The following is a 22,872-nucleotide window of genomic DNA, read 5'->3' on the forward strand; positions in this document are numbered from 1 at the left end:
CGGTTGAGCGAAGGAATCAACCGTAATGAGTCTGGATTGACACTTTACAGATTTGAAGTAGAAGCGTCGCAAGAATCAGCCTAACCTCGAACAAACTGAATTCACTGCCTTCGCACTAATTCCCTACGGAACCGGCCACGAACGGAAGCTAATCAGAATGATTTCTTTCAATAAATTGAACTGACTGCCTTCGAATCAACAAGGAATGCCAGATGTGCTGATTTTTCTGCAAAGGTGCAAATTTTATTTTAAATGTCTTCTCTTGTTGAATGGCGTTAACGTTCCCTTGTGGAACTTTTGCCGTCTCAACGTATGCATTAACTAGCGTCATTTATTAATACTTGGTCGAGATTTCTTAAGCCAAATAACACGCCTTGAATGTATTCCGAGGGGCAAGCTCTTGAATACGCATGACCACAGTGCAAGTCGAAGGAAATTTCTCTGACGAAAAATCCCCCGGCCAGAACGGGAATCGAACCCGAACACCCGGCATGATAATGTGAGACGCTAACCACTCGGCCACGGGTGCACTTTATTTTAAATGTACGCATTTTGATTTTATTGTAGAGTTTTCAATAGTCGTGCATACTTTTTAATGAAACTTGCTGTTAATCTAGGGAATGTCAAAATTCCCTAGATGCTAGTAATTTGACTAGCTGGTTCGGATTCTACTCACAAAGAAAACGCTTCTTCCGTGGACGAATCGAGAGTAATTTATTTCTGTGATTTCTACAGTTTTTATACTAAAACTATCTCCCCAGTTCTTAATTCTACCCTCACCACACATAGCGATAAGCTACCTGAACATCTTATCACAATAATAACTGCCTGTTGGTGCGCAAGGGTATTCATTACTTCTCTTTTGCCTTGGTGCCAAACTCTTTTTGCCTGCGTCATTTCAGTTATTCCTGCCATGTGTTCTACCTGCTTATCCGGCAATCTCTTTTTGCCTGCGTCATTCTAAGTACCTATTTTCTAGTTGTTTTCTCCCTTTCTCGCTCCTATACGAGATACGGGGAAAACATGTGTTTCATAATTCAGTTTCTCCTATTCTCGCCGTTGCTCGAGATAGGGAAACACATATTTCTTTTATTATCCCTAGATCGTAAACAAATTTTACCACCGGCCCTGATTTGACATTTCCGTCCGTAACACTTGCAAAATTAGTTAGTTATGTTTTTTTTCTTTTTGCTAGAGCTAAGAAAAATCTCACTTGAAGTAGATTTTTTTTCTAATACATTTCCCGTAGATCGCCTTTCATAAGATTTTCTTTGTCAATTAATGAAATGCCATCTCTGCCAGCGATTATGCAGGTTATGATAACAGATGAAAACTTAACGATTACATCACGTTTGAGTTGCCCCAATGTGCAGAGCTGAGTTGGCGATGCGATTGACATCGCCAACATAGATCGGGTTGTGGTTGCCTAATGTGTAGAAGGCCTAACACAAACAATTAAAAATCTTCCCAGCTTATAATTTCCGTCTCCCCGTTCCCGGTTCGCCAAACCTGTTTATTGAACTATCTTGACTTCGTTTCGATTTTTTTAAATTCAAATCTTACAGCACTGCTCGTCTAATGTTTTTGTTTTTGTTGATATCGAAGATAAACACAACATTACCCCAGTCAAATTATAACGTAATATGAATATTTATCTTAAAAATGGGTAAGTAATTAGCAGTAATCCACATCGATGCCATTTACGTTGAGCATTCGTATATTTCAGTACATTTCGCAATCCATGTGCCACCACAATTTACCGCATGATCAGCTCTTCGGACGTAGCGACGGCGTTACGTCCGTTTTATTTCGCTGTGCATCCTGACTTGTTCGGGCGCTATCCCGAGCAGCGCCAGGTGAATGAAGATTCCCTGAAACATCTCAGCGCCCACCTAGAATCGCTACTAAACCAAAGACGAATACTTGCTTCCACACCAAAAGCGTTACCTTTTTATGTGAGGGCTTCAAATGCACCCGAGCACAGAGGAACATTTACCCTCATCAAAGTGCCATTAGAAAAAACGACAAATACAGCGTTGGTTTTGAGAAAAATTCTTCAATCCTGTAAGCTATCCACTGAATATGTCGATAAAATGACACCAAGCAGTCCCACTGGAACCAACGGAAAAGGTCAACGTTCAAGGTCAAACGCTGTAAACGACCAAGATTACTCGTTTCGTAGGAAAACAGATGACAGCACAGACCAGAATGAATCCCCATTCGAGAGTGAATTTGATATTTTTCAGTTTCGAATTAAGAAGGCGAGAGAAAATGAATCGTTGAAATATTGGCTCCAGAAACACATTGTCACCGCCAGCGTGAGAACAAAAGGCTTGCAGGAGATGAAAGATGAGGTTGAGAAGCTGAAGGAGTCAATGATTAAGCAGCTGAAGGTGAAGGAAATTGCATATGATTGTGGCTGGAACGCAGAGCATTTCCGGGGATGTTTGAAGAGTTTGGAACGATTAGCGGCATTACATCCTGAAGTGATGGAGTCACTTAATGATAGGGTGGTTGTTTTTGGCAATTTCACTGGAGTTAGTTTAGATGGACACATAATGTTATTTACTGGAGATGTACAAAAGAATTGGTTGGATGTATGTAATGCGATATAATGTTACGGATGTCATTGGTAATGTAAATTGTCCTTTCAGCTTATACAAAACATCAAGAAACATGATTCATATTTAGGGAAGCTTCCGGCATATGAATATGCTCTGTCTAAGGTGTTACGTAACATACGGATAGGGCGTCGTAAATTTATGCCCAAGGCACAAGCAATGGCTTACGCTTCTCATCTGCGTAGAATTACTACTAGTTTACTTGATTATTTAGGTAAAGCTAAATATCCCAAAAGCTGGCCCGCGGATTTATCTAAATTCGAAATTGTTGTTGAATCGGAAGCAGGCCCACTAATGGTGAGCCCTACGGGGCAGCTGATCGTCCCTGCCACTTGCCCAGGAACGTTACTAGTCGATTTTCTCACAAACCATTTGGAGGAATCCCTCGCAAAGCAACAATCGTACCATCGTCATAAATACGTTGAACGGGATCTGCACACGCGTTGTGTTAAGAAATTTCAATTACAGTCACTCAGCAAAGATGATTCCGTGACGCCGGATCGAATGATTGAATGTTTAGAAAAGCTTATCACTAATAACGAATTGGAGTTGAATAATGTTCATTTGAATATTACAACATATTATTCGGTGTTAACAGATGGTACCATGTGTATACCTTGGGATTGGAAATGAGTGATGGCAAGGATATCTTTTCCAAAGCAGCCACTTGGGTAGAACTGCTTTGAGATACTATGCCTTTTCCGAAATATTTAGATAAGAACATTTTATGACGTACTATAGCGACAATAATTTCAATAAATTGGTTAAGTTGAAAAAAACTAGTTTTCTATTTCTATCGATTCAACAAAATAATCCATTATTAGTTTTTTACGACTACAGGGGTGACATTGCGCATTCCGAAACGAGTGATTTTTGTTCGTTTCGACCATTTTGACATGCCTTTGACCAGCTTTGTTTACGAACTCAAAAATTTTACATTTCTCTACGAGACAAATTTTGCTCTAAATCTAGTACACCGAAAATATGAAAAATATACAAATCAGTTAAATGCGTTCAGATAGTTTTATGTCAAAATATAATAACATGTACTAAAGATAAGTTTATATCTTCTCTCAAGATATAATTCAAATATATTTTCGACTACAAATTATTTCATATTCAAAATTACGAAAAAGAGTCCTCAGTGTATATCAATCATTCTAATTTTGACGTATGAATTTGATCCACGGCGGGGATGCCAAATATGAATATTTTATTTTGGAGACATTTGACACGACAGTCTCCATGGTAAATAGAATACTGGTGGACCAAGATGAAGAATACAAGGTGGGAAGATTCACGGGTTTTAGTTGTGTTAAAGTTTGATTGTATTAGTAGGCAGGAAGATAGGAAGTTCGCATACCAGTCAGTTACTCAAATGGTACAAAATTGAATGTATCAATGAATAACGTTGAAAGCAATTACATATTTCCAAATAATATTCATCATTTAAAAAAACAAACATGTCACGAACTAAAATGTTTCATTTTTTCTTTGATTTACTCTTATATCAGAATGAGTATTTTAATGTCTACTATGTTTGGATTTTATAGCAACTTCATGGAAGTTTATCGCTTGTCTGCAATTGTAAACACTTATTTTTTACTATTAGAGTGTTGAACACTTCATTCGTCTGGAACTAGGACGCAAGCGGAAAGCTTTTCGTTCCAATCTAGGTCATATGGAGTCAATCAAATTTATTTACCAAATCCATCTTACATGAAAAAAACTTGCAACTTTTTTTCCCATGTACTATCAAAATTTTCTCCGTCAAAGGAACAAACGATTCTGTGACTTTGACTTTGTCTATTTACTTTTTTGGCAAAAAGTAACGAGAAGAAAGTTGAATTGAAATTAAGTTTAGAACACGTCAATAATAATAATATTTCAGTTTCTATTAAAATGTCAGTTGGGCCCTTATGACGCTAGCATTGATTTAAGGAAAAAAATAGTTCGTTCATTTCATCTGATTATTGAACATAGACATCTGTAGTGAATCTTCTAATTCATGTGTCGTGTACCGAGAATTTATATTGATAAGTGTCTCGATTTGATTGCCATTAGCACGGACTTCCTAGACAACCGTATAAGCGCACTCCAAAAATTACCAGATATCAATAAAGAAAAAAATCATTGCAAGAATTTTTGGAAAACCTTGGGAGTTCTTGAAAGATAAAAACGAAGCAATTTTGTGTTCAAGAGCTGAAGCTGAAACCCACACATAAGTCGTGGATTCCAATACTACAAAATTCCAACCTTCTTTGTGTCTTTGGATGTCTCTATCCTGACGGAATTCATGGTCCTAAAGGGTGTATCACATCAAATTGCATCACGGAAAAAACGCTGTAGAAACTCGCCCAGTAGACCGATCCTTTTGAAAATTTTAGACAGTAAAATAAAATAAAATAAAATAAAAATTAAACAACTTTTGGCATTTTCTTTTTATTCATACTTCGAGCCCAAGCCCGTATGCTCGCACCTTCCTCTTTACCCCGTCCATAAGGTTCTGTACAACGTCAGGTTGTAGTTTTTTTTGACGTAGGACTACGTCTAACCGGAAGATATAGGGGGTGAAATGGGAATCTAGGCACTGAACAAGGAGGAAAAAATGCAAGATTTGGAACGCTTATAACTCGAGCATTTCTCAATAGATCGCAAAAGTTTTTGCATCAATTGATAGGAAATATATCTACGCATCTATCATAACGAATAACATTTCATTTTTCTTGAGATAAATAATTTAATAATTGTGAAATATCAAGCATTGCCAAAATGCACTATGTGCCCATTTTTGATTGGTCCATTTTGTGCTCCTCAAATCGTACCGACCAAAACGGGCAACCAGAGCAGCAGCGAAACAGAATGAAGCACGATTGGAAAGGAAAAAGAAAAAAATGAACGAAACATTGGTCGCAGTCTCACACATGCGTAACTCTCGAGCCAGCCAGTCAGCTTAAAAATCCCCGCTCCGCTGCCGTAACGATCATTCTCATTCAAATCGTACTCCACATCGGTTCGCATCACAACACATCAACAAACCAACCCAAGCAGCCATGTCTGGACATGGTGAAGGAGGAAAAGTGAAGGGAAAGGCAAAATCCCGCTCGAACCGTGTTGATCTGGAGTTCCCCGCAAGGGTAGCTAGGCCGAGCGCGTTAGTACCAGGGCACCAGTCCACCTAGCCGGCGTTATATAGTTTCGGCCGCCGAAGTGATCGAGTTAGCTGGCAAAGCTGCTCGCGACGATAAACCCGCATTCGGAACAGAACACATTCGGTTCGGTGGACCTCAAGACAACAGGCAGCAAACGCAATCGCAAAACGGCATCAGGTAGCAGAAGAAAAAAGTTTGTTCTTTATACAAACTGCTTTGGTGGCAAATCCAGAACAAGGCGGCATCGAGAGCGTTCGAAATGGTTTTTTTCAAAACCACGAGTACAAAGTTTACTAAATTGGAACCTTTCCATAAAACAAGGCGCTTTTCAGGGCCATTAAACCTTCCAAAAAAGAGTTTAGGAAATACAGTTCAATTCTGTTCTAAAACATTATCCAAAATAATAATAAAACACAAATTGATTTTTTCATAATTTGTTTGCCAGGATCTGATGAGTTGTGAATTTGGCAGTTGTTCTGAGCTTATTGATAGTTGGGGACTTTCCTGATTATTCAATTTAGTTCGACATTTAGCTAATTGGACGGACATGTAATGCGACTTATTTAGTTGGACATTTTTGTAAACATAGAGATCCAAATTATGACCCCACATTGAAAGTCGACACTGTACCACTGTCATCGCAAATGTTCAATTACAGGTTAAAATTACCTCCAATCCGATACTGAGTGGTGGTAATGCGACGTGCCATTGAATGTAATTTACTGTAAAATATGTCACAAGCTGGATGGGAAGAAATTTTCCAACTGTGAAAGCTGTGGCGAGTGGCAAACGCAATCGCTAAACAGAAAGGTTTAGCCGAACAAAATGGGGATATCGAGTGATAACAAAACAATAAACTCTTTAGATTGAAGATAATTTTGTGATCCTGAAAAGGACCCTTTTTAGCCTGCATGTAAATCCAACGAGCGAACAAATCGTAATGAATGTATTTTTTTGCCATCGCTGCCTTTTAACGCTCATTCGATCGTCTCGTTGGACTCGCCCCTTTGACTGAGTCTGCCGATTTGTCTCTATCCTGTGAGCGTGTACCGCTAAAGTACAAAACGCGCGGATCCGCTGAAAAATATCTCATTCTATTTCAAACCGTAAATCAGTGTGGTTGTATGGCATCGTTTCACATCACATTGCATTAACGGATTGGTGCCGGAGCACCAGTATACCTAATAGCAGTTATAGAATTTCGGCCGCCGGAGTGCTCGAGTTGGCTTGCAAAGCTGCTCACGACAATAAGAAAACCCGCCTACAGAACAGAGCACATTCGGTTCGGAGGCAACAACTAGTTTCAGCGAGTGGCAAACGTAATCGCAAAACGGCAGCAGGTAGATGAAGGAAAAAGTTTGTTTATACAGACTGCTTTGGTGGCAAAACCAGCCACCGTAAAACACCGCGCTTTTCAGGGCCATTTTTTATTCACAATACCAATGCATTCTAAAGTGACATAATATGATATATAAAATGAACTGATTTATTTTGTTTATGCTTGTTTTTGAACTAATTGGTGGTTGAGGTCTTTTAAATTGATCATTCAGTTTTCACAAACCCATGCATGGTTCCCGAATTAAAAGTGGCTTCAAATTACAACACATTGTATGCATGATGGCATTCACGAATTTTCATGGTAGCAAGAACTGCTTTCTTTGGTTAATAACTGATGTTGAAAATTGACTGAGGTTACATCTGCATTGTATAGAAGTTATGTTTCTGCTGTCAAGAAGTTATGGAGCAACATGATGAGCTATGTATTTCCTGCTGCTCTGTTCTTATTTTAAAGGACTTTAATCCGAAGGTCATCCGTCCCTGTATTCACTGTTGGTTTTTCAGAACGCTTATAGCTCGTCTATTTCTCGATAGATCGTAGAGTTCGTCTCCAAAACTTCAGTTCTTTTTCATTTTTATTTATTTTGTATGCGGAGACTACAAATCTTACAATTCATTCGTCTCCGAAGCCACAGTTTAAGGTACGGTAATGTGCTCAATAGTGAAATATATGATAGTGAATAAGCTGAGGACCACTATGCATTCCCTATCATAGCCATCATTTTGATTGTACGATATGTGCATACGCCAAAAGATGACCGGCGTTGAACATTTAAAAAGTACAAAGCCTTCAGAAAAATATCAAGAAGCAACTATAAGATAGTGAGAAAAAATTGAGAAAGTTTGTAAAAAAAACGCAAAAACACAACATCAAAAGTTCTTTTCAGAATCTTCAACATGTTCATAAAGAACATTAAACTAATCCATTTTTCAGTTATATAGGTAGGTATTCACGTAGGAGAAGAAAATAAAGCAATATATTTAAAATATATATTTAGCAAAAGCTGTCTCCCCTTTGTATAGTCCTACGTCACTCCGGTTATGTCCCCGACATTACCCACTCGTCTTTTTGAACAGAAATCCATTTTCTCTTGAAGTCCGCCTCCGATTTGACAACTTTTGGGTTCTTCCGGAGGGCTTGCTTCATGATCGCCCAATATTTCTCTATTGGGCGAAGCTCCGGCGCGTTGGGCGGGTTCATTTCCTTTGTCACGAAGCTGACCCCGTTGGCTTCTACCATTCCAACACGTCCTTTGAATAGTGGCACGAAGCGAGATCCGGCCAGAAGATGGTCGGGCCCTCGTGCTGCTTCAATAGTGGTAGTTAGCGCTTCTGTAGGCACTCCGTAAGGTAAACCTGCCCGTTTACCGTGCCGGTCATCACGAAGGGGGCGCTCCGCTTTCCGCAAGAGCAGATCGCTTGCCACACCATGTACTTTTTGGCAAACTTGGATAGTTTCTGCTTGCGAATCTCCTCCGGAACGCTGAATTTGTCCTCTGCGGAGAAGAACAACAGGCCCGGCAGCTGACGAAAGTCCGCTTTGACGTAGGTTTCGTCGTCCATTACCAGGCAATGCGGCTTCGTCAGCATTTCGGTGTACAGCTTCCGGGCTCGCGTCTTCCCCACCATGTTTTGCCTTTCGTCGCGGTTAGGAACCTTCTGAACCTTGTATGTACGCAGGCCCTCCCGCTGCTTGGTCCGCTGGACGAATGAACTTGACAAATTCAGCTTATTGGCGACATCCCGGACCGAACTTCTCGGATCACGTCTAAACTGCTTAACTACGCGCTTGTGATCTTTTTCACTGACGGAGCATCCATTTTTGTCGTTCTTCACCTTCCAGTCGATGGTTAGGTTCTCGAAGTATTGTTTTAGTACTCTGCTGACCGTGGATTGGACGATTCCCAGCATCTTACCGATGTCCCGATGTGACAACTCCGGATTCTCGAAATGAGTGCACAGGATTAATTCACGATGCTCTTTTTCGTTCGACGACATTTTTCCAAATTTACGAAAAGTTGACAGTGAAGCATGGCCAACGTGATCTATACACTCTTATCTGATTATAAGCGAAAGCTGAAGATATATAAGATATAATTCCTAAAAATTAAATTTCTACAGCGTTTTTTCCGTGATGCAATTTGATGTGACACACCCTTTATATTACCGATTGGAATAAATTGATCGATCCCAGTTCATGTGCGTTTCATTCAGAATATACATTTCAGGGAAGAAGTTCAGCCATGTGAAACATATGGATGTTTGACGGGGCAGTACTCTCAAGCAACTCAGTCTTTTTATTGATGAATACAGGGTTCAGAGTTGTCAGGGTGCGCGTATAGTTTAAAAAATCTCGTAAATACAGAGCAGATCTCATTTAATTTTGGCCATGAGGCCTTGTTCTCACTGCAGCGGGGCGTATTTACTTCCCGCCACGATATTTCAATTCACTCACATTGCACAGTGGTATCGGCGTTTCTTCGGCTTGTTTTATGAAAATTGTCAATGTATGTGTGTAAGAAAGAGTGACATTTGGTTTTGTTTCGAAATATTTCAGTACTGTTGAACGTGTCTGGTAAAAACCTCGACAGTGAAAAAAACGTATTTTCAATTGGTGTCTGAGTTAAGCAATAAGGGTTTCACGATACACGTACATCCAAAAGATATCGATCACTTGCTTCTAGCCAAAATGCGCGCAGTTATAAATTAGGTCACTACTACATACAAACATATGCAAGAAAAAAGTGGAGAAGTACAAATATCGCCGGCGTTAAGTGTTTTCGTTTGCACGTCAGCAACACACCAAAACCTTGCTCACGGCACGACAGCCTAGTGTGAACAAATCGGTAAGAGTACATACGATTAATCGTAAGGCCTTGTTCTCACTGCAGCGGGGCATCAGCGTGGCTTGGGCGGGGCATGTGACGCTTACGATTAATCGTGTGTGTTCTTACCAATGTGTTCACACCAGTCTGACGTGTCGTGAGCGTGGTTTTGGCGTGTGACTGGCGTGCAAACGAAAACACTTCACGCCGGCGATATTTGTACTTCTCCGCTTCTCTCTTGCATATGTTTGTCTAAAAATAAACCAATTTTCACTCTTTCATTCAAAAACACACATTGACAATTTTCATAAAACACGCCGAAGACACGCCGCTGGTACGGTGCAATGTGAGTGAATTCAAATATCGTGACGAGAAGTGAACACGCCCCGCTCACGCCACGTTGACACCCCGCTGCATTGAGAACATGGCCTAAGTTTCACATGCCCCGCCAAAGCCACGCTGACGTCCCGCTACAATGAGAACATCGTCTAAACATGAATATTTTATGTAAAAAGACATTTAACGTGTCCACGTGAACATTGTCTAAATACCTTCCCTTCTCACCGTGGACAAGCCTGGACATTTTCGTAACTCCTACCGGTCCCCTAAAGTTGTCCACGTGGTATGTGGATAGCCCTTTCGAGATTCGATCGAATTTACCTTTACTTTTTTTCTCACATTAACTTTCTTTATTTTTGATGAATTGTTTCTCTATGGAAACGGTTTGACATTCGTTTACCAATATTATCGTGTAATATGTGCGAATAATTTGTATTGCAAAAATTGACTAATCATTAGTAATATTTACCAAAAAAAACCGTCACATATACCGATTTTTCCTGTGAGTGTGGTATTCAATTCAAGTTTTCTTTAAATCTTATCATGCCATTATTCCCACCTATTTTTAGTGAGATTGCGTCAACATGACACCATTGGATGCCACCCTGTAATCGTGAAACGGCGTTACTGAGCTCCCCTTAACGGAATCGCGTTACCGTAAAGCCGGACTCATCAGAAAGCAGAGCCAAAGAGGCAGCAACCGTTCATTACACGAATGTTGGCATCGAGTTAAGAAGCGAAAACGCAAGAGAGAAGACGTGATTTTTTTTGCAAGTTGAATTGAAATAAGAAAAATCCAGCCAGGTAGCTGAATAGTGGCAGTATCAAACGGAAATAAGGTAAATTCGATGCCGTAAAGTATTCTCTTCATTTTGGCGAATGTTTCCGCGTGGAATTCCGGTGATTTTCCGCAAAAATTGCGATTGAAAAACGCGTTCGAGAAAATGGAACACGTTTCGATAATGGCTATACATGGCAGCCGAAAAAAAATGAGTTCCACTGCCGAGTGGAAGGCCATATTTAATTTCGTCGACGTAAAATTTCCAAATGTTTTTGTGCGTGGTAATGGCTATTTCGGATGGAATAATGGTTTTATCGCTAGGCAGAACGGATTTGTATCTGTATTTCTTCAACATTGGTCCCATCTCCGGATAATGGAGAAGTGTGGCATTGGGATTTACATTTTCTTTTGTCTTGGGAGGAACACGAAGAAAAAGAAACTCGTTCAAAGAAAGTTCGATACAAAAGAAAATCGGTAAAGGTTTGGAAACTTACCATTTAACCTGTATCTAGTGATCGCGGAACATTATCAGTGAGTAAGGGAGATGAAAGCGATAGAACGAACGATTATTACGTTTTAAATAACATCACGATTAGCGTTGAAAACATCGCGCGGGTTAAACACTATCCCCTACGGAGTTGATTTTTTTTGTACAATTACATGAAAAAGACGGAAAATTGATTTAACTTTTAATTTTGAATCAATGTACCCAATATAGGAGGGGGTTTCTTATTATTTTTCCCAAAGTCATCTGCAACACAGCTTCTGTTGTACTCCATTTTCGACGCTGAAACATAACCTCTCAATTTTTACAGTGGTAGTGGCAGTTTTGTGCATAACACAATAATTTCTTGTTGATTATGTGTAATAGTTTTGTAATGAGGTACTATTGGTATATTTGTAATAAATCTGTCGATGAATGGTACAGCATTAGCGATGTAATTCAGTTCTAGAAAGATTCTCAAATTTAGGTTTTTGTGACACAATCTTGTTTGAGGTCAATCACTAATTCAAATTGTTCTCCATAGTAGAGAGATTGTGGATAGTTTATTTAGGATAGTAATTATTGCATAATTTACGGTTACGTCAGCTTGAATCCGTTTTATTGTATGGTGTTAAATGAAGCAAGACTGGCACTAACGATCAAAAGAAGCCGAGTTGGGACACTGAGGTAACGAACAATTCCGAGGACAACAAATGTAATTTCATTCACTTATCCCGAAAAATCTGTGCCGTGAACTTGATCAATAATCGAACGGTTATCACACTTGTTTTCTTTTTCTTAGGCTTAGTTCTTTTTTTTTTTATTTTGTAACTGTTGTTGACTGTTATCACTTTTAGCCTTGCGGACTGCATGGCTAGAACGAAGTTGTAGCAAACGTGATAGGTTTAAGATAAAGCCGTCCGGACAGAAGATACCAAGTTTCAACTTTTTCTGTAATGTTTTCTTTCTCTCTTACCAAAGGTTATTTGTTCATCGAGCAAACAGAAGAGAAGGGCCCATCGGAGGAAGCAGCTACGCGTAGAAAATTGTGTGCCAGAGAAAAACTCTGTTCCGAGCTGCGTTCGGTCGGAGCATTACGCGAAAACAAGTTTCATGTGCCACTCCGAATGAGCCGTGGTAAATCTGCTGTGATCCTGTGAAGCAAAGTTCTGTCGAATCAAACACAAATATATAAAAAGACACTCGGGCGAAAGCCATTCGACGGTTTGTGTGTCGTATTGGACCGAATACGATACAATCCAGGCGACTTTGCTTGCTTGCCGGAAGAAAACAATAAATAACATAAAACTAGCGCATTCAACTGTACAGAAAAGACTTAGCATTACTCAAAGTGCATGGTGTTGAAGAAAAAATTATTCAAGTGATAAGAAGAGACACATCCCGGAAACAGCAAAATAAGAAGAGAACAAGACTTTTTAATTTATTATTTATATATTAGCTGTAAAATAACAAAGTTGGAAGAGGGGATTACCGTATCCGGAAGAAGAAAACGAATGCGAAGCAAATGAAACTAAGAAGCAAAAAGGACATACACAAGTTCACACAAAAGCAAGCAAAAACCTTTAAGTAGTGAGTGAGTAAATCAATATAAAGTGTAAGAAAATCCATAAAGAATAAGAGATAGTTTTTAACGCAAAACAAAAAAAACGAAACAAGAATCTGGCGATCAGTTTTTTACGGGAGGGAGCTGATCACAACTAGTTATTTTTATACTTTCGAGGAAGAAAGCAGTAAAGTTGTAGAATAAGTGTAAAAAATTGTGAAACAAAACCAGTCGAAGAGGATAAGGCAAGCCAGACGCAATCTACTACAATCATCATGATGACTGAAACGATGAATTCTAATAACCACCTCAGCCAGAAAGGGTAAGCAACACTTTCGCTCTCGATAATCAGATTAAAAAAATTTATTTACACTTTTCCCTTGTTTGCTCTACAGCGAGAACAAAGTGGATGACATGGGATGGAAAGCCAAACTCAAAATACCGCCCAAAGATACTAGGATTAAGACTAGTGTAAGTAAATTATTGTGCATTATCTGTCGGATTTAATCCATAGAAAAAAAACACATGTTATTCGTCGCGCAGGATGTAACGGACACTCGAGGAAACGAGTTCGAAGAGTTCTGTCTGAAGCGCGAGTTGCTGATGGGCATTTTCGAAAAAGGGTGGGAGAAACCATCGCCGATCCAGGAGGCAGCCATCCCAATCGCATTAGTCGGTAAGGACATCTTGGCGAGGGCCAAGAACGGTACCGGCAAAACGGGCGCGTACAGTATCCCTGTACTCGAGCAAGTGGATCCGTCGAAGGATTATATTCAGGCACTGATCATCGTGCCAACGCGTGAGCTGGCACTACAAACGTCACAAATTTGCATCGAACTCGCAAAACATATGCACATTCGTGTCATGGTCACCACAGGTGGCACAAACCTTAAGGATGATATTATGAGAATATATCAGAAAGGTAGGAATTAAACTCAACAGAGTTTCCTCAAAAATAAACTGACATTCATTCGTGTTTCTTCAGTTCAAGTGATCATCGCCACGCCCGGCCGTATACTGGATCTGATGGATAAGGAGGTGGCGAATATGGCCAATTGCCGTATGCTAGTATTAGACGAAGCGGACAAGCTGCTATCGCAAGACTTTAAGGGCATGCTGGATCATGTCATTATGAAATTGCCAAAAGAGCGCCAGATTCTGCTGTTCTCGGCGACATTCCCACTGAGCGTGAAAAACTTCATGGAGAAACATCTGCGCGAGCCATACGAGATCAACCTGATGGAGGAGCTCACCCTAAAGGGTGTCACCCAGTACTACGCGTTCGTGCAGGAGCGACAGAAGGTACACTGCCTCAACACGCTCTTCTCCAAACTGCAGATCAATCAGTCGATCATCTTCTGCAATTCGACACAGCGTGTCGAACTGCTGGCAAAAAAGATTACCGAGCTTGGCTACTGCTGCTACTATATCCACGCCAAGATGCAGCAGGCGCATCGAAATCGCGTTTTCCATGACTTCCGGTCCGGCTTGTGCCGGAACCTGGTCTGCTCCGATCTCTTCACGCGAGGTATCGACGTACAGGCTGTGAACGTTGTTATTAACTTTGATTTTCCTAAGATGGCGGAGACCTATCTCCACAGAATTGGCAGATCCGGACGTTTCGGACATCTTGGTAAGTTTGGCTGCTTAACGTTGAAAATTATACTAAGGGCCTGATCATGAAAGACACTTTACGGCGAAAACGAAATGATTTGTATGCAAAGTTATACAATGGAGAGTTTACAGCTATTCGTATGATTATATGTTGGCGAACTTTACTTGAAATTTATTCACGATAATACTTATTAGGGCTCCAGAAAATAGCTTTCCTAACTACTGGCGACAAATCATCTCCGCATACCATATTGCCAGCTTTTTCAACCATGCCAGTGAAACAGCCAAAGGCAAAAAATCTCCAGTTTTTTTCAATTTTCACAGTTTTATCCAGTTTTTTTTATTTTTGCAACATTTTAAAATTTTTTACTGGCACGCAGAAGTATGGTATGTCGGGTTTTCATTAACTTGGCTCCCTTCAATTGACATTCAGTTCGACCAGGAAAAGTGGGTCAGTTTGGATAATATTTGGTGCCGCTATTGAAATGATGATCAATAAATATTTGTCTGCAATGAGCTATTTAACACATCGTCGTCGCTGATTTTAAGGCCAATTCGATAAAGCTTTACATTACACCCTGTAATCAAGTTTCAAACCGTTTTGTTTCCAATGATCAATTATTCATCAACATGACGATAATTAATCCAACTATCGCCATAGAATGGAAGCACATGTAAATTGTTCCCCTTCTGCAAAATCTTCCACATATTTGCGATCGAAATTATATTCCGGAAATCGATAATGAATCTAGGGAGGTCTAGGGAAACCTGGATTCTACTGACTTCACTGTTGGTGAACGCCAGGATGACTTGGGGTAGTATTTTATCCCAAAAAAAAAGGTATGGCATTAATTTTTCTTATCACAAATTAACAAAAAAAATTCAATATTCGTCCTACGGAGCTAATAATATGATCGGTCTCGGAAGGTCATTAGGAGCGTATCTATGGGAAGACTGCCCAGATTTGCTCACACCAAAATGTGTATGATCATGTTTGCATCATATGCATGTAAACACGAACACAATCGAGCAGCTGTATAAGTACATCTACTCCTATCTGATCTGTAGTCCTTTATAAAACAGTAAGTTTGCTGTGATTCAAACTCTCTTAGAGTTGAAACCCCTGAAAATGATGCATCCGTCAGCCACGCGTTGGCTTTCATTAGAAAGTGTCGTCAAACGTATATTTTAGCGTTACGAACCGCTCCGATGTTTTTTTTGGATTTATTTTGAATGGTGATCATGTAGAGAAGATTCGAGTAAGATCGATCTATGACGGTTTAAACTACTCTTCGACGATTTTTATTTGACCTTCTTGTTTTATGCTCTAAGCATGGTGAACAATATGAACAGATTATTTCAAAGCAAATGTCCAGAAGTATTCACTTTGTATCCGAGCATTCCAAGATTACTCAGGAGTATTTTTGAGGACAGACTCTATGAAAAATATAACCAATCTGAACAAGGTACAATTCGATCAGAAAAATTATGTCAGTTTGGATAATGTTTCTGTAGGTGCCGCCACAGGAATTGATCAATGAATATTTATCCGTATGTAAAATTTCAGACAACGCAGTAGCTGAATTCATGACCGATTCGATAAGTTTTTATATCGCACTCTGCAATCAAGTTCTGAAACGATTTAATTTATATGATCCTTTAATCATCAACATGACGATAATTGATCCAACTGATGTCATAAAAAGGAATCATATGTCAACTACTCCCATTCTACAAAGTCTTCCGAATCTTTGCGATCGAAATTATTCAGAATTTCGATAATAAATTCAGGGAGATATTGATTATTCCACGGAAACCCGGGTTTTACTAGCTTCACTGTAATCGAACGCAAGGATGCTTGTTTCTTTTGGGATAACATTTTGTCATTAAAAAGGAATGACAATCATTAAGCTTATTCCAAATTGGATAAATAAAATTCATTTCGAAAAACTATCATCCCTATTCTGTATTTCGATCGATTCGAAATATTTCGAACGACTTCTGTATTCCGTTCGATCTGTTTCTCTTTGAATATTAAATGGTCAAAACGTTCGAAATAGGGAATGCGAAATTATAACTCGAACTTACCCTTCATTGTTGCCGACCCGCCGTCGGTAGCGACCGTCTCTCGGAAGCAAACCAATGTGTGAATGTGCAAATAAATGAAATTATATTCAAAGTAAAATTTTCTGTAAGAGGTATTTTTCGCATGACAATACATCAATTAAATTATAGGAAAAATATTATATTTCATGCCTGTTCTTGCACTCAATGCAAAACTGTTTAGTGAAAATATTTTGTTTGTCCAATTTTACGATGCAGTCTACAGTGAAATTGCTAAAATTTGAATTAAAATTCTTACTTGGCCTTATTCAATTGCTTAAAGCTCGTGGTTTTAATCCTAACTTATTTTTTTAAAATGTTCTGTTATTCCCATTACAACTTTTATAATTATAATATGAAATCATCTCAAGACAAATTTTTTTAGAGCATTTTTTCGCCACTTGCAGAAAGAAGTAATTTTCATTTACGTTCTATTTTCAAAAAACAAAAAATATGTTCATAAAAAACAAATAAAAATATTTTTTTTTGACTCGATTATATACAGTATTTGATTATATACAGTGTAATATATAATATATAATATATAATCGAGTCCGCTCTGTATAAACTATAGGCTATACAGTCCTATATATATATCTGTAAATGATAAAAAGCCTAGACCAAAAGAATGTTGGGGTTTTCATTATTCTATCGATTATAACATTAAAGTTAAGTAAATATACATTTATAAATGAAGTGTTCGGAATTCGAGACAAAACTGCAAAAAAAAAGTCGCTTAAGAATTTCTCGACAAATTTTCTCAATAATTTCGCGCTTTTACTGATTTCCTTCATCCTTTCTAACCCACACAGGTATCGCGATCAATCTAATCACCTACGAAGATCGATTCGATCTTCATCGCATCGAAAAGGAGCTTGGTACCGAGATAAAGCCCATACCCAAGGTGATTGATCCTGCACTTTATGTGCCCCGGCCGGACGATCCGCACAACGCAAATGAGGAGCAAGACATTAGCAAATAAGTCACTACCGTCATACATACGTACATATACACACACACACACTATTCCAACAGCAACGCCAACAAGAACAACTATTTAGACCTACGGGACAACCCATCGTATACCGACCAGAGAAAGAGAGAGAGAGAGAGTGAGACTACAAAGGGAAAAGCAAATTTTAATATACGAAAACGGAATATACAACAGTATCATCTTCCAAGTGTGTGAAGCATGCGACCTCTCCTACATCAAGACTTTCATGGAAAATAAAACAAAAGATGGGAATTCAAGCTTGCTATGTGTGTGTGTATCGTACACAACTACAACATCAGAATGGAGTCTTCAAATTATTACAGTTTTTGTTCAAGAGAAACTTTTTTTTTAAATCGTTCTATTGGAAAACAGAAAAGGATTGATGAATTCGACAAGTACACATCCCCAAACAACTTACAACACAACTAAATCTATAAACTATCGTGAGAAAAATGCAGTTATCAGAATTTCTAAGAGGATTCAAGAATGAACGCGAATTGTATGGATGGCGGCAGCGCGGTGGAAGGACGAACGAGAAAGAGAGAGAAGGGTGCATCGTGTGGATCCAACACAGATATTTGTAAGCATTGAGGCAATATGATGTTGCGAACATTGAAAAGCTAGGAAAAACTGCAACATTTTTATATATCGGGCAAACGAAAACAACTGCAGCGGCGGCAAAGGTGAGTTTAGAAATAAGCTACTACGTGTAGGGGGGAAATGAAACGAGAGTGGTAGGATGCAGATGCAGAGGAATGTTATTGGAAATGAACGAAAAACGTTTTGTATATAGAAGTTTTCAAAATGCGACGTGATAAATCTGAATGGGCAGAAGGACGACAAAAATGTCGCCAAGATATCGGTTCTTTCCCCCCAATCCTCGCCATAGCAGAATCGTGTAAGGGTTAGACTTTTTTTTAGTCGGTAAGAAGAGGACTGCCTTTTGCGCTGCAGCAATCTGAGAGACACCCACTCACTTACAAGAATGAATAGAAGATATCTGCAACACAACATTGTAAAGAAATGAGAACGATTTTTATAGCAGAATTACAAATCAAGGAGGAAATAAAAACAAACAGTCTTCAAAGATCGGAACAGATTGATCAACTCTGTAAACAAGTGCAAAGAAAATTGGTTTGAGCGATAAAGAGTCAATCAGAGACTGTCTTCAGAGGCGAGGTATGAAACAAATCTTGCTGAAAGCTGCAATATCTTAGACACTCTTCTGTCAGAAGGTACCTCTCGCGGTCCTCAGAAAGTTAGATTAATATTTCTCACCAATCAGCCATTGACCTTTATTTTCAATGATTTTTTTTCACTCCACCGTTATCAGTTTTGTTACAAAATAGTTGGCACGATGGAAGAAGTGCTTTTTTGGATTGAAGAAAACAGCAACCATAATAACAATCCATTAGCACTGTTTAAATGGCAATTGAATAGATATTTTTTCAGTTTAATTGCATTTACTACAATCATAAAACGTGTGTTACATCTTCCATCTTCCATCGTTGTCTCCCTAATTTTGTACTGAAAAGACAAGATTGATTATATTATACTCATCGTTTTGTTTGTATTACTTTTTCAAACTTTTCTCCATTAAACCGTCAAACAGAAAAAAAGACCATGTGGTTCTATTTGTTTATCTGCTGATTAGACAAAACATGAAGATCAATGAGTACCATTGGTAGCGGCAGAATCAAGTGGAAACAGTGGTGTAACTTTCATCAATTCTCAGATCAATCTTAGCTTAATGAGCGTTGCGGAACCGACCTATGAAATGAACTGAGCGTAGATTATTCCCATCACTATTCGACTCGTTGAAGAAGGTAATATTCGGTTTTCTGTTTGTAAGTACAACACAAATTACATTTTTAGCATATTAGAGCTCTTAATTACGTAAATAGACATTTTCTCATCCTCTGCACAGTTCATTACACACACATACCGTACTGTCGTGTTTCCGTAACAAATACAAGTAGTAGGATAAGATATGGGGAAACGATCCTTCGTTTAAGAAGGATTTGTTCTCTAGAGTAAAACGGTTAGGGGCACACGAGAATGCCACGAACAGCAGCAGCAGTAAATAATGCGCGAATCCGCCCAGCGCTTTTTCGCTATTGAGCTCAACCAAACCGAAATCAGCGGATTCGCCTGTTAGCAGAACCGACCTTCCATAGAATTCTCGTGTGCCTCGTACAAAACCAAAACATGGGTGCTGCTATCAAAAATAAGCCTTCGAAAACCAACTTCAAGCCCAATAAAACGATAATAACGTATCACACACACGATTAGAACAACATTCTCTAATTCTCGATGATGTTAAATGAAAGAGTTCCTTTTCAAACAAATATGATCCCTCACCTTCCCGCTCATCAATCGGATAAGAAATGAAAACAGTTTTCGGAAACCTCAATCCTCTAAACGTATGAAAGTGAGATCGAGATGCTGTCGATCTGCGTAACAATTGAAAGCAAAGAAAATGAATAAGGATGTGACGCAAAAAAAACATGTGATAAAAATTAAAATCGCTCTTGACAGAATTGGAAAAAGGAACATAGAGAGCCCACAGAGGGAGAGATCTACTATTGCTGCTTCGAAGAATATCCTTTCGTAATTCAAGTTTATGTATATATTACGACCATTATGAACAGAATCTCCGGTATGTGAATTTGAATTTGCAATCAATAAGGTTTCATCCTCTTTGGATATTTTTTGTCAAGAGCGGTCAGTAAAAAGAGGGGAGCTAATCAAGCGTATGTAACTTTTTTTACGCAGTTGCTTCTAGTTAATGAAGCAATTCAAACTATTCGAAAAGAGAGAACAATTCATGCAAAAATCAATATGATCTCTATCGAGGGAAATGAAATCTGAATATAAAAAAAAAACGATAGAAAAAAGAAGATTTGCTGTGCTCTTCCCCTTCGCGTAAAATTTCCCTTAAACCGATTCAAATAGTACTCCTTTAAATTGTGCAATTTTAGATTCGTATTTTCAGTATTCGGACATTGACTGCCATGCTCCGTACTAAGCAGATTATACAAGTACAGGATTCTATTTAGTCCTAAACATGCCTTTATGTTCAGCATCAAAACGTATCATAGCATTGTGTGTAAACATTCTATCGGTTCTAACCATCAATTGGATTCGCAAATAGAGATAGTTCGGGAAGAGAACAATTACTTCAAAGTACCTGTTATTTACACGAACATAAAGATGAAACAGCAATTACAACCATTCGGAAGACGTAAAACACCAACACAAAACGTCCAAAACAATCAAAAAACAAAAACAAAAACGGAGATTCGTCACAAATCAAAGCCAAGTTTCGCCGCGTCGAATGACTTACACATATCACAACATCTGCTCAACACTTTCGTGAACACTTTATTCCCCAGTATTGGTCAAATTTATTCGACCAAAAACCTTCTGAGCAAGCAACCAATTAAAAAACGACAATAGTTAAACAAACCAATCAAAGCTTGCCTGCAAGCACACTTCAGTCAATGGTCATCTGTGGTCATTCTATCCCGGGATAGCAGTTTTTATTGGCTTTGATTTGTGAAAAGAGAAAAAAAAACAAAAATCAAGTGTTTTGAGGAAAAAGGTTCTAAATTTATTTCCTATAATTTCAAATAGAAGTAAGCAAAATAAGACAAGGAAACGAAGAAAAAGCTAATGATGTGAAAACGACCGAAATCATCGTACCTGATATTTGTTATTGTGAGAAATATGTTTAGAAAAAATTTTAGATCAACACGAAAGCAAAAAAAAAAAAAGAAATAAAAAAAACTGCTATCAACAAATATATTTTCCTAGAGAAATGGATTGAAAGAAAGTCTTTTTTATCGTGTAGTGTAGTGATATGTGTATCACTTTGACAGCTGTCACTTTTTCCGCGTTTGGTTTCATCATAGATGGACTGACACCTGAACAATTCTTGCAAATTCGAAAAAGGTCATCGTACTCTTCGTCCATTTTACGAAATGGTCCGGGGGATTACCAGCACGCTTTCAAACGAAAACTATTGCTGATTTTTTTCAAATGTTGCCGGTGGAGAAATGCAATTTTTAATAATTAATTCTTTTAAATTATGTTTTTAGTCGAGCTCGGCTTCTGGAATATGAAAACAAACGAGACGAGCGCTCGTCTGCTCGTCTCGTTTTCTAGAATAGGGCCCTACGAGTGAGCTTGCTTTCATTGTTGAAAAGAGAAAAAACTGATAGTCCTGTTCTCCGATGGAAAGCAAATCAGCATCGATGCTGTGCTCAAACGCCGCAAAGATCGGTTCATTTCATGGAAGCATTTTGAGGTTGTTCCAAAAAAGTGAAGTTAAAGCTTCAAATCATCTATCCTGTTAGTGTCATGATATTTGGTTTGATGGCGTCCAACGGTTGAACATGCCATGTTAATTGATGCTGGTGCTAACACCTTGCCGTACGATTTGATTTCCAAAAGCACGACCCAAACATGAGGGCATCGAGTCGTTCCGCTGCTCTGCTGAGCTTGTGGGCCTATTCCAGAAAACGAGACGAGCAATTCGCCTCGTCTCGTGTCGGCTTCAGTCACTGTCGAGACGAGCATAACTCGAGAATTAATCAGGTTTTAAAGAGCAATAACTGTTTCTATGGCGGTTTAACAATCATTCCCCCTCTCTAAAGAGGAGGGGGCTGAATAACTCGAGAACTAATCAAGCAAATGGAATGAAATCTGGCATATAGAAGTTTTAGGGATCGATAAACGTTTCTATGGTGGTTCAACACTCGTCCCACCTCTCTAAGCGGGGGCTGCTATACGAATGGAACACAAATTTCGGCATAGCTCGATAAAACGCACTCCTATATCTTCTTCTATCTATATGAATAAAAATGGATCGCTGAATGTGTTGATAAGAGCAAAACTCGAGGAAGGAATCGTCCGATTTAGGCCTTTTTTTTATTTATGTATTTTTTTTTGTATTTGTACTTTTTGTATCCAACATTTGTTCCATGTAACGGAGAAACATGTAAGTGGTTGAAAAATCTTGAACTAGAATTGTGTCTGAAAATAATCTGATATTA

General features: G+C 38.8%; 2 protein-coding genes across 3 annotated transcripts; both read left to right on the forward strand.

Annotated features, from left to right (window-relative positions):
* The first annotated feature begins 1,562 nt into the window (after positions 1 to 1,562).
* LOC129777148 (T-cell activation inhibitor, mitochondrial) lies at positions 1,563 to 3,361 on the forward strand. The gene is made up of 3 exons (XM_055783229.1): positions 1,563 to 1,666; positions 1,727 to 2,597; positions 2,655 to 3,361. The coding sequence occupies exons 1-3, from the start codon at positions 1,644 to 1,646 to the stop codon at positions 3,252 to 3,254; spliced, it is 1,494 nt and encodes a 497-aa protein (XP_055639204.1). The 5' UTR covers positions 1,563 to 1,643; the 3' UTR covers positions 3,255 to 3,361.
* A 7,594-nt stretch (positions 3,362 to 10,955) lies between these two features.
* LOC129772816 (ATP-dependent RNA helicase me31b) lies at positions 10,956 to 18,910 on the forward strand. Of its 2 annotated transcripts, none has more exons than XM_055776304.1 (6): positions 10,956 to 11,114; positions 12,522 to 13,426; positions 13,500 to 13,575; positions 13,648 to 14,026; positions 14,090 to 14,737; positions 17,634 to 18,910. In XM_055776304.1, the coding sequence occupies exons 2-6, from the start codon at positions 13,380 to 13,382 to the stop codon at positions 17,801 to 17,803; spliced, it is 1,320 nt and encodes a 439-aa protein (XP_055632279.1). In that variant the 5' UTR covers positions 10,956 to 11,114; positions 12,522 to 13,379; the 3' UTR covers positions 17,804 to 18,910. The 2 variants fall into 2 exon arrangements, with proteins under 2 accessions (XP_055632279.1, XP_055632280.1); XM_055776305.1 differs by having other exon boundaries at positions 10,968 to 11,114; positions 13,000 to 13,426.
* The last annotated feature ends 3,962 nt before the right edge of the window (positions 18,911 to 22,872 follow it).

This window comes from Toxorhynchites rutilus, chromosome 3 (assembly GCF_029784135.1).
Source record: "Toxorhynchites rutilus septentrionalis strain SRP chromosome 3, ASM2978413v1, whole genome shotgun sequence".
Lineage (NCBI taxonomy): Eukaryota > Metazoa > Arthropoda > Insecta > Diptera > Culicidae > Toxorhynchites > Toxorhynchites rutilus.